At 42.7% G+C, this 12,613-nt stretch overlaps 1 protein-coding gene across 1 annotated transcript in view; it reads left to right on the top strand.

Moving 5' to 3' along the window:
- LOC117516903 (transmembrane protein 211) overlaps positions 1-12,613 on the top strand; it is a 282,775-nt gene that overhangs the window by 67,763 nt on the left and 202,399 nt on the right. The window contains exon 2 of the mRNA XM_034177788.1: positions 4,278-4,416. Within this exon, the coding sequence (XP_034033679.1) occupies positions 4,278-4,416 (139 nt within the window). The remainder of the gene's footprint in view (positions 1-4,277; positions 4,417-12,613) is intronic.

Genomic DNA, 12,613 nt, shown 5'->3' with positions numbered 1-12,613 from the left:
TGGGACTTTCTACTGTGTCACAAGTGACATAGACAGCAACTTCACCCTAACGTGCAAATATTTGGATTGCCCTTGAAATTTAGCGCTCATTATCTGGAATCTTAGTAAATCAGGCCTGATATATAGTTGTTTAACTGTAACATGTCTGTCTCTGCGTGCTTGACAATTCTTTATTATTCTTTCAATTTATTTACTTGTTTTGTTTTTCTTAATATGACCAAAGCAGATGGTCATCCCAAGTCCTGCCTTGGACTGGGTAGATGGTAATTATAGTTTACAACAATGGGGTCGCCAGTCAACAACCATCCACCCATGCAGACAGTTTTCTGGACCTGACTGTACGGCCTTTTGTGGACGTTTGGTGATTGTCTACATGCACAGTCTTCGCCTCTTTGTGTGACACTGTACCTTGTACAGTAAAGTGGAGAGTCAAACGTCCTCATTTTAGAATAATTCTGAGTGTCAGACAGTTGTCTGGAAGGTCTGAATGTCTCCAGTCGTGTGAATGTGGATTTGTAAGCGTGGCTCCTGCTCACTGGCCTCCTCACGTTTGCTTCCCTCGTCTCTCTAAGCGTCTTGGTGTGATTAAGTGGAGATGGGATGGATGTGGACAGCACCCTGGAGTTTGGCTCTGGACTTCTGTTTTCCAGCTGAGACGATCATTAACCTGTTAGGAGGATTGATGGTGAGATAACACAATCTGTTCCGACCTAAACACACTTTCAGTCGTTTTAAGTCACTACGAGTGATTTCAGATGGAGAAATTACTGCTTCTCAGTTTTTGCATTTTATGTCAGGCTCCAGACTGGAAGGCGATCTGCCCGGCAACTAATGAGTGTTTTCATTATCTGCTGAAAACTAATTAATTAACCTTTTGTGACCTATTGGTGCTGTTGAGCAATTTGTACCTAAATTAGACAGACAAAGGTTAAAGGTGTTTGTCTCTCGAACACAGGATAAAGACACACAGGATTTTAAATTTTAGGATGCTTCAAGACATTCTCAGATTCAACATGAGAAAACAATAAAATATTTCCACAAGCAGAAGATTTTATTCAAAATGGTTATTTCAGGAACTCAATGAGCTCTTTGTATTGGAATTATTCAACAAACTGGGACTTCCTGTAACAGAGTTTTGTGTAAAAATCCAAATATAAAAACAAATGCAGATTTTTACCATTTTCCACACATTGCAAAATAAAACCCCATTCACTATCATCTGCTTTGCCGTCCCACCCATTTCTGATTGTCCCGATACAGCCACTGTCATCTGATGCATATTTTATGCACAAATAAGTGTGCCTGTTGCCATGACAAAACAAAAGCTGATAGGTGGAGCGTGATCTGGGTCTAGTCCTTCCCCATGCCGTGAACAAGCACACTGGTGAGACATATGAGGAACACCAACATCAGTTTATTGATTCCACAGGAACAAAACCTCAAGCAGACCAGACTCAGAGGGGTGACCATCAGTCTCACAAGAGAAAACATAAGGCACACCATTTTTCACAGACCTGAACATAAAACTACTGGAATAAATAATTCCCTTCAGCTTTGGTGTCACCACAAAAGATCCAAGGTGGATCTGCATGTCAATTTGGCTCAGGTTTTACCCCAAATGCCCTTCCTGACGCAACCCCACATTACACAGAGCATAGGCAAGGGTAGGGTTTGAACCAGGAACCTTCCACACTGGAAACAAGAGCACTAATCACTTGCCCAACACCTTTGCCCATAAAAGAACTAGCACTCTTGGCAAAATTCTATTGTACCTGCATTAAAGTTAAATGGTGGTGGCCAAGTGTTTAAGGGGTGGTGGCCAAGTGTTTAATGCACTTGCTTTCAGTGCAGAAGGTTCCTGGTTTGAATCCCACCCCTACCACATTTCTCCATGTAATGTGGAGTTGCGTCAGGAAGGGCATCCGGCGTAAAACGTGTGCCAATTCAACATGCAGATCCACCTTGGATTTGCTGTGGCGACCCCGAGTACAAAACAAGGGAGCAGCCAAAGGGACTTACTTACTATTAAAGTTAAATGTCCACCAGGTGGATATATTGCCTGAACCTTGGGACATAATGACGTTCAGAAGTCCAAAGAAACTGCCTGCAGTAGCCAGGTTTCCATTATGGATTTGTTCAAAAATTATGTTTTCAGAATGTTAACAAAAGACTTGAATCTTAATTTGATTCTTGAGTTTCAGTTAACGTTTGAAGTGAGGCAGCAAACATGCCACACAAACTCACAATCTCACACCTACAATTCTGCAGAATTATAGGGTCTACAAAAGTTCCCAGTTTGTGAATTCAGATCATAGACCTGTTGTGGCTTCCCTGAGGATTCAGTTGAAGTCTTCCAGACTACTGACTCCTCTGTGTCTGAGGTTGAATCTGGCCAGACTTCAAGATCAGACTTTCTTAGGAATTCGTGTGCAATGTGGCTGTTGGCTTGCAGACATGGGTACAACTGGCATTTCATATCTGAGGGCACTCCCATAGAAGGAGCTAAGAAAGGGGGCTGTGATGACCCTGAGAATGGACAAAGAGGCGTTTGTTATAAGAATCTTGGATGAGGTGGCACAGCATCTGTGGTCTAGTGACCCTCGACCTGCTTACAGAAGAGTCAAAGGACTTTGTTCCTCCAAACTTACACCTCATCCCATTGCAGTTATAGCAGAGGATGGTTCAGTCCTGACAGATGCCTCTACTGTACTGTCACACTGGGCCGATGTCACAGACCGAATGGTCCCCCTAAAAATCGGTCCCCCTGATGACATGGTTCATGGATTAATACCTCATTTCTGCTTCAAACTGCACTCTAGTCATCATCTGTCTTAGGGACTGATATCTGAAGCTTTTGTACAACAATCATTTCCACATAAATTCAGCAGTATTTCATCATAAAAGGCGGTGGAAGCGATCAGAGCGCCGCGGCTCAACGAGCTGGTAGCTGATGCGTTCACTGCGCGTCGGTCATTTCAAAGCGTCGAGGAATTTCATTGAGTTTCTGCTTAAAATGGCCTTGTTTCTGCTTAAAACTAACTTTAGAACAATTTAAGAGGTCTTACCGTTATCATGTGATGGTTAATAGTCCCATTAATCCATTTGATTGCTTTGGGTGAAGAGACTCCATCTCAGATGTGCTGCTGTGGTCCAAAATGACGCATGCGCAGATGCAAAAGGTGGACCAATTTTTAGGGGTGGACCATTCGTTCTGCGACGCCGGCTATTTTGAGCAGTTGTATAAGGCAGATCATCCTGTTAGGATGTTAGATTTCTCCAGTGCCAGAGTTCTTATGGCTGTTTCTCCATCATCTGTGATATTTTTTGCTTTAGAGAAGAATTACAAGTCTGAATTTCTGAGTTTTGTAAAGCCCTGGGTGCCAGACCAGTCACCAAGGCAGGAGAGTTCCCAAAGGCCATTCCGGAAAGAGCAGGATTCCCAGTTAGTCTGCAAGGTATTCTGCCATTCCTCAGATCTAAGGTCCTTATACAGACCGTTTAAAAAAAAGAAGTTATGTTTGTTCTACTAAAAGCTCATTCAGAGAGAAGCTGCTGCACTCCAGCTGAACCTCATATATAAGGTGCGACTCTAGAAGTTTTAAGCCTGACCCAGAGATAGTAGGGCGTGGTTCTCCATCTTTTGCATTCTGAGAAACCAACATTTCTCAACATTTATATCCAGTGAGTCAAACTGTTAGTTTCTCAGAATGCAAAAGATGGAGAACTATGCCATCAAGCTCAAAACTTCTTAATCTCCCCTCGTATGTTGCATGTAGCTCCAAGAGTGACCAAGTACCCTGGACATGATGTAACTGTGGTAATAAATGATCAAGAAATTCAAGTTACTGTAAGTTCTTTTTCATGATTTATGACATTACAACTATGGTACACTGCACTAAGGTCATTTTGGAGTTCTCTCTACATCTAGCCTTGATGCTGCTGGTTCTACAGAGGTGCAGGACTTGCAGGTACAGTGAAAATCAAGCTCACAGTAACTTAAAATGTGAGGGCAAAAAAACTAAACAAAAGAATCCATAAAGTGCTTCACGCTCGGTGTGTTAAATGATGAATATACCATCAAAATAGTTTATTTCTGTTAACTGGTTTCCTGTTTCAGCCCAAGAATGTATGGTCGGAGCTAATTGCTCCACTGAAGTCACAGAAGAAGAATTTGCTTCTGCTTGTGGATACGAGTATGTGTGATTTGTTCTCAGTGTTTTCACATGAAGCTGAAATAAAAAAAAAAAAAAAAAAAATGTTTTTTGTGTCTTCCTCAGACCAGCGCGGTGCTCTGTTCAGGAGGTTGTGCTCTGCTGGCTGTCAGCTCCCTGCTGGCCATCATCACCATCTTCCTGCCCGGCGGAGGGTGCGAGAGGAGGATCTGCACCCTGGCTGGATACATGCAGATGGCTGCAGGTCGGTGCACGCACAAATCCAGTTACAGATAAACTTAATTCCGGTCCAGGTCGGTCCGATGTGAAGTCTTGATGGTTTTGAACTTTTCAAGTCCATCTGTTTTAAATTTATCTCGATGTCTCATTTGTTCACCATCCAAACTGCAGCCGCCACCGACGCCGCTGCCTCTTACTGGAAGCGTACAATGAGCCGACTTTGTAGCCCATCAGTCAAAAAAGAAATCTAAAGGAAAAGCTGGAGGACAACTGCTGCTGCTAGGCAACCAGAGCCTGCACAGCAGTCGGAGGGTGCACGGGCGAAGGCGAGGCTCGATTTAGAGTTCGCTGTAAAAAGACAATTACAGCTTCTTAACACAGGTCATTGGTTCAGGGCTACATGTGACTTATCAGGCCGCCGCCTTCGTTCACCCAGGGGAGACGGCTTGAACACAAAGCGTGGTCTTTGCCTTTAAAAACCCATAATGCACCGTGGCTTGTGTCACTGCTCAGTAGCAGCCGTCAGACTCTAATTCGTCTTGTGCAATGGAGCGTTTTAATCACAGTAGGTGTGACGAGTTGTGATATGAGAGGACGGCTCGTGTGATTTGGTTACGCAAGTGTTTTTACTTCTGTCAAGAAGAAAGTGGCGGTTCCAGATTATTTGCATTCTGGCGATTGGGGTGGGTGGGGGAGTGTTTGACCAGGGTGTTCACGTTTGGTGTCGGTGTTATCTACAGAGCCATCAACCCAACTTTTCGTTGGCCTCCACTAGAAATTGACAGATACCTTTCTGCATCAATAGCGCACTCTCATTGGCCAGCGCACTCAACCCCATATACAAGTTCATTAACCTTTTGACCGAATAACTTTTTTGACTGCTTTACATGCAGTAAAAGACAAAACACAGTGTTGAGAGTCATACATGCAACATATAACCTATATCTTATACCAGGGGTGCCCAAGTTCGGTCCTCGAGATCTACCTTCCTGACACTCTTAGTTGTCTCTCTGTTCCAACACACCTGAATCCAATGAAAGACTCTTTAAAAGCTTGCTAACAAGTCTTTCATTGGATTCAGGTGAGTTGGAACAGGGAGACAACTAAGAGTGTCAGGAAGGTAGATCTCGAGGACCGAACTTGGGCACCCCTGTCTTATACTGATGAATTATTAAAAAAAATTCACTTCCTGTACAGTTATGAAGGAGAAAGCTAGCTATAGAGATCAAAACCTTTTTTTATTAACCAGGCTGCAAACATGTTTATTTTTTTCTCTAAAGTTGGACATTTTAACATGAGCTTCTATGGGAAGTCACTCCCTTTTTGAGTCAGCATCAAGTGGTCATTAAAGGAAGTGCACAATTTTGGTCGAGCTCCACAGGGGAGAAAAATGCTGATTGTAGTTGCAAAAATGCACGTGCACACACACACACACACACACCCACACACACACACACACACACACACACACACACACACACACACACACACACACACACACACACACACACACACACACACACACACACAGAGAGAGAGTATATATGTATGTACAGTGTTGTGCAAAGGTTATGCACTCTTGAGATTTTATGTTTTTTCTAACATCAAAAAATATTACTAATGCAATGTAATAAAAAAAAATCAGAAATGTCTGGTACTCTATGGTAAAGCTGTGTGGAGCAGACAGTTTTCAAAAGATAATTGAGTGTGAGAAAGAGACAAGTGAGGAAAAGCCACCAGACACACAGACATCATTTCATATATATATATATATATATATATATATATATATAAATACACGAGGTCTGTCCAAAAAGTATCGTACCTTTTTATTTTTTGCAAAAACCATATGGATTTGAATCACATGTGATTGCATCAGCCAAGCTTGAACCTTCGTGCGCATGCATGAGTTTTTTCACGCCTGTCGGTTGCGTCATTCGCCTGTGAGCAGGCTTTGAGTGAGCACTGGTCCACCCCTCTCATCGGATTTTTATTGCGAATAAATGTCTGAACGATTTGGAGCTTTGCTGCATCAAATTTTTTCCAGAAACTGTGAGAGACCTCCAAGTGGACACCATTCGGACAATTTAGATGGCTATCAGCAACGATTTTATGGGGATTACACAGATTAAGGAGCGCTCCAGCCGGTTTAAAGACCGCCCACAGCGTCTGAGAGCGTGGCGCGCTCCGAACGCCGATCGACAGGCTCAAACCCCCCTGAAACAACCAGATCATTTCCAACGTGAAGGCTACCGGATCAAGAGAGCATCCAGTTTAGAAATGAACGGCACATTCTACTGTTACAGGAGTTTTTGTCATGGAAAGAGGAGCGGAGGAACTCCGCGCATCGCGGCATGGCGCAAAGCAATGCCGTGATGAAGCCTCACAGGACATGTTGGGGCATGTCCAGCTCATGCACAATTTCTCGGAAACTCACACGACTGAAAAGCAACCGGAAGCCGTCTGAAAGCCACCTGAAAGCCGTCCTGTGAGACAAACACGGAGGTGGTTTGGTCCCGTGCCATGAGCGGCATGGTGGCGCAATCCTCCGCTTCCTTTCCATGAAAAAAACTCCTCTAACAGTAGAATGTGCCGAAAAGTGCTGATGTCCACGCCTTCTGCCTTTTTTGTGAAAGTTAGATGACGTCCCGGAACAACAAAGCCTTCACGTTGGAAATGATCTGGTTGTTTGAGCGGGGTTTGAGCTTGTTGATCGGCGATCGGCGCGCGCCGCGCTCTCAGACACTGTGGGCGGTCTTTAAACCGGCTGGAGCACTCCTTAATCTGTGTAATCCCCATAAAATCATCACTGAAAGCCATCTAAATTTTCCGAATGGTGTCCAGCTGGAGGTCTCTCACAGTTTCTGGAAAAATTTGATGCAGCAAAGCTCCAAATCGTTCAGACATTTATTCGCAATAAAAATCCGACGAGAGGGGTGGACCACTGCTCACACAAAGCCTGCTCACAGGCGAATGATGCAACCAACAGGCGTGAAAAAACTCACACATGCGCACGAAGGTTCAAGCTTGGCTGATGCAATCACACGTGATTCAAATCCATATGGTTTTTGCAAAAAATAAAAAGGTCTGATACTTTTTGGACAGACCTCGTATGTATATATATATATATATATATATATATATATATATATATATATATATATATATATATATATATATATATATATATATATATATATATATATATATATATATATATATATATATATATATATGTGTGTGTAAAAGTTTAAATCATAACCAGTTGCAAAATGCACAGTAGCTGATTTAGTGTGAGGCTTGTGACATTTCTCTAGAAGCTGGAATCATTGGGAAGGTTAAATCTTTATTGACAAAGCTGGAACTTTGTCAGGACTCGGTTAATGGCATGTATAAAGTGGTACTTATTGCTTCAAGCCAGGCTCTCGTGGCTCCATGCCGGACTCCCGGATCGGATCAATGCTGCTTTGGAGAGATGAGACAGAGGCTCTCCGTGAACATGTTCGTGTCTTTGTGTGTAATCTAGGTCTCAGGATCGAAGCCGTGTTTCTGTTGTAGTGACGAGCTTTGCTAAGTAACAAAGCAAAGCGAGGAGGCGGCGCTTTGTTCTGTTTCCAGGTTAACTCTAGATTTCACAGCGATTCCACAAAGCCCCGAGGAGGCCAGATCAGAGCAGCGTGTTTGTTTTCCCACGAATGGAAATACGTGTGTGAGTGAGAGACTGATAACGTCAAAGTGCAATCAAAGTGATAAACGCTGAAACAAATAGATTAAGGACAATCGTTTTCTTTGTGGTGTGTATATGATCTTTTTTTGAACTGATGACAAGAAGCTGCTCGTCAAATTTCTCTTTTACAGATGTTGTGACGGCTGCTTGAGCCTGAGAATAGCAATTCTCTGTGTACATGCACACAAAATAATTATCATTTAATAATCCAGTGCATTATTCATTAAAGAGGACCTAATGTCCATTACTTATTCACCTTTAACTACGTGTTTGCGGTTTAGCATTAAAGATCCACAAAGTCTCATAATTCTGTGTCTGTGCAAAACTCTTCAAGCAAAATTTAGACCTATTTGAGACTTCTGCAACATACGTCACAGAGATTCATATCTGGACTCCTACTTGGGAAAAGCCTCACCAGACCCAGCACAGTCCCTCCTCTTGAATCCACTCACTAAAATGAATGTTGATGTAGAGAAGGTAGTTAGGTTAAGGATTTGGACTCCCATATATGTAGACCAGAGTTTTATTCCCAGCTATGCTACCTGTTATTTACCTGAAGACACTTCATCGGTCTGAAGAAGTAACCTGCATCGGACTGGCGTCATGTCCAGGGGACGTCATACACTCATCCACTTCTCGGTACGGAGTCAAGGATTGATCACAAGCACCAATGGACCTCAAGTCCTATAGAGCCTTGATTCCAAACCTGGTGTCTGACACCTCCTTACAGGGCTGTTCCACAAGGTGTCACTCTGCTACGATCGAAGTGCAGACCTGACAACCCACCCAAAAACAAACGAAAGGAGCTACACTCTCAGCCAGAAAACTCAAACAAAAGCAACTTCAGCTTCAAATTTTTACCCCAGTGGAGCACGATTTAACAAGTTTCAAACCAGAGTCACTATGAATACTCTGTTTAAAAAAGTTCAAACATGACTGAAGCCACTAAGACTACGGATACCCGGATGTTACCACATACTATCAACGATTTCGAGAATCTAGATGAAATTTTTGAACAGTTCAAAAATCGGATACCGATTTAAAATCTGTTGCCAACGAGGGCCGTAGCTACTACAACCCCTGGCAAAAATTATGGAATCACCGGCCTCAGAGGATGTTCATTCAGTTGTTTAATTTTGTAGAAAAAAAGCAGATCACAGACATGACACAAAACTAAAGTCATTTCAAATGGCAACTTTCTGGCTTTAAGAAACACTATAAGAAATCAAGAAAAAAAGATTGTGGCAGTCAGTAACGGTTACTTTTTTAGACCAAGCAGAGGAAAAAAATATGGAATCACTCAATTCTGAGGAAAAAATTATGGAATCACCCTGTAAATTTTCATCCCCCAAATTAACACCTGCATCAAATCAGATCTGCTCATTGACATTGACCCTATGCCATGACATTGACCCTATGCGTCTTTTTGCAAGGAATGTTTTTGCAGTTTTTGCTCTATGGCAAGATGCATTATCTTGAAAAATGATTTCATCATCCCCAAACATCCTTTCAATTGTCCAAAATATCAACATAAACTTGTGCATTTATTGATGATGTAATGACAGCCATCTCCCCAGTGCCTTTACCTGACATGCAGCCCCATATCATCAATGACTGTGGAAATTTACATGTTCTCTTCAGGCAGTCATCTTTATAAATCTCATTGGAAAGGCACCAAACAAAAGTTCCAGCATCATCACCTTGCCCAATGCAGATTCGAGATTCATCACTGAATATGACTTTCATCCAGTCATCCACAGTCCACAATTGCTTTTCCTTAGCCCATTGTAACCTTGTTTTTTTCTGTTTAGGTGTTAATGATGCCTTTCGTTTAGCTTTTCTGTATGTAAATCCCATTTCCTTTAGGCGGTTTGTTACAGTTCGGTCACAGACGTTGACTCCAGTTTCCTCCCATTCGTTCCTCATTTGTTTTGTTGTACATTTTTCGATTTTTGAGACATATTGCTTTAAGTTTTCTGTCTTGACGCTTTGATGTCTCCCTTGGTCTACCAGTATGTTTGCCTTTAACAACCTTCCCATGTTGTTTGTATTTGGTCCAGAGTTTAGACACAGCTGACTGTGAACAACCAACATCTTTTGCAACATTGCGTGATGATTTACTCTCTTTTAAGAGTTTGATAATCCTCTCCTTTGTTTCAATTGACATCTCTCGTGTTGGAGCCATGATTCATGTCAGTCCACTTGGTGCAACAGCTCTCCAAGGTGTGTTCACTCCTTTTTAGATGCAGACTAACGAGCAGATCTGATATGATGCAGGTGTTAGTTTTGGGGATGAAAATTTACAGGGTGATTCCATAATTTTTTCCTCAGAATTGAGTGATTCCATATTTTTTTCCTCTGCTTGGTCTAAAAAAGTAACTGTTACTGACTGCCACAATCTTTTTTCTTGATTTCTTATAGTGTTTCTTAAAGCCAGAAAGTTGCCATTTGAAATGACTTTAGTTTTGTGTCATGTCTGTGATCTGCTTTTTTTCTACAAAATTAAACAACTGAATGAACATCCTCCGAGGCCGGTGATTCCATAATTTTTGCCAGGGGTTGTATGTATACCGAATTTGCTCAAGATTCACAAGGATGGATTGAGATTTTACTGTGATGCTTCAAAATGTGCCCTGATTTGCTATTTGGGATTAAACGGTAAAGAACGGGGCTCTGTGGAAAAGCCCTTTTAGGGCCAGGGGGGTGGGGGAGCATGAAGGATCACAGGGGCTTTTGAGGTTTCATCTCCTCTTCATTCTTTGGGTGGTATTCTGTATGTGGAAATAGGGGGGCGCTTTCTCAGTCTGTCTTAGGCTCTGAACAGAAAAGGCTGAGAGGATCCCAGAATTCCTTCTGCAGTATTTAAATCAGCATGTGGAGAGTCACTGGTACGAGTAAACAACCTGAGCATTGAGGACACAGCAGGAAAAGCTCCTTCCTTCCTCCCCCAGCAGTCTTGGGGATGGAGTCCGGTATTAGAATCTCTAACCCTCCACTGCCTCAGCTCTGGGCTCCATCCACCGGTTCAGGTCCTGTGCCGCCAAGCTCCGCCGCTGCCATCAATGTTTTACGCGGTGAGAGTGGGAGGCAGAACATTTCTATTTGCTGAGGCAGTCAGCTTTCTCCTGTCATGAATATTTTATCAGCCTGTTCATCTTAATGGTCGGGATCCATCGGAGAGGATGGTGGACGGAGACGAGCACTCGTGCAACCAGACACTCAACAGGGCAGACGAATGCAATCAGTTATTGGCGTGCGCGTGTATGAATCACACAGACGCACAAAGTGGTGACACGCCCCATTTCTATTTTTAGTCAAGTGGACTGAATTTTAGTGGTGCAGTTGTGAACCTCAGAACCTCGATCGGGCTCTGTGAGCTTTCCAAAGGTTTAATTTTATTTGACCGGCATTAATGTGCCGGCAGCTGAAGTCAACGTTGGTGTTTTGTTCACAGGCCGGCGCTCAGGCAGATTCAGTTATCTGTTCAGGACCGAGAACACGTCACACTTGGCTGACACAACAAGTGCTCTGTGCATGTACGAGCTTAATCTCAGCTGTTTCCCTGCAGGGTTATAGCCACATTAACATATGGAGATCAGCCACATTATGCAGATTTTATTTGCTACGTTGAATGTCTTGTTATTTTTCCATCTTTATTGATACGGCAACAAGCGAGCTGTAAAAACTGAAACCATTTTAAAGTGAAAAATGTTTCCTTGGGAGTTTACTAGGTTGGGTATTTTTAAGCGTCTTGCCTGAAGCTGTATTTTCCTGCTCATGAACATGTTGGTGTTGGTTCACGAGTAACCAACACCAGGTGGTGGTCTAATATAGTTACACTTCTCACCATCACACGGGTGCCTACAGGGGCCACAACATTTCAGAAAAGTCTTACAAATGCAAAAAAAAAAAAAAAAACTCACCTGCAACAGTTCAACAGTAGGTAGTTGCATCAAAACACATCTTGCAAACACTGAGAACACAATCAAATATAACCAGTAGCACACACAACAACGTAATTTAATGAGTTTCTGCTGCAGATTCAGACCCCATTTCCCCACCTCCACAATACGTACCAAATAGCCACAATGCAACATAAGTACTCGTAATACAAGTATAGGTTACAGCACTTTTCCAACACACCACTAAGTGCATCACAGCACACCGCTCTTTGTCTTCACCGGGTAAGTTTATTTATTTGCTTTATTGATGATTTTACTGTTAGGCTAGCCATTTTATTATTTTTTTGCAATGCATTGAGTAGAACAGGGTCATCCAATCTCTGTACTCACAAAGCGAGAACTGTGTTCGGGTCCTCGGCAGTAAGTCGGACTCATTTCCGGTGGGGGTTGGCCACAAAGCAGCATCTGGATACACGGCAAAAACAGGACTAGATACAGAGCTGGTAAGTGTGCAAAGACAACAAACGAGCAAGGGTGTGGTGGCTGGGTGGAGACTAAATAGGACAGGAGTTAACTAGGTGCACGTGAGGAAC

The sequence above is a fragment of the Thalassophryne amazonica genome, chromosome 9 (assembly GCF_902500255.1).
Source record: "Thalassophryne amazonica chromosome 9, fThaAma1.1, whole genome shotgun sequence".
Lineage (NCBI taxonomy): Eukaryota > Metazoa > Chordata > Actinopteri > Batrachoidiformes > Batrachoididae > Thalassophryne > Thalassophryne amazonica.
Note: the sequence above shows the minus strand (reverse complement) of the source record. Positions and strands in the feature narration are given on the sequence as shown.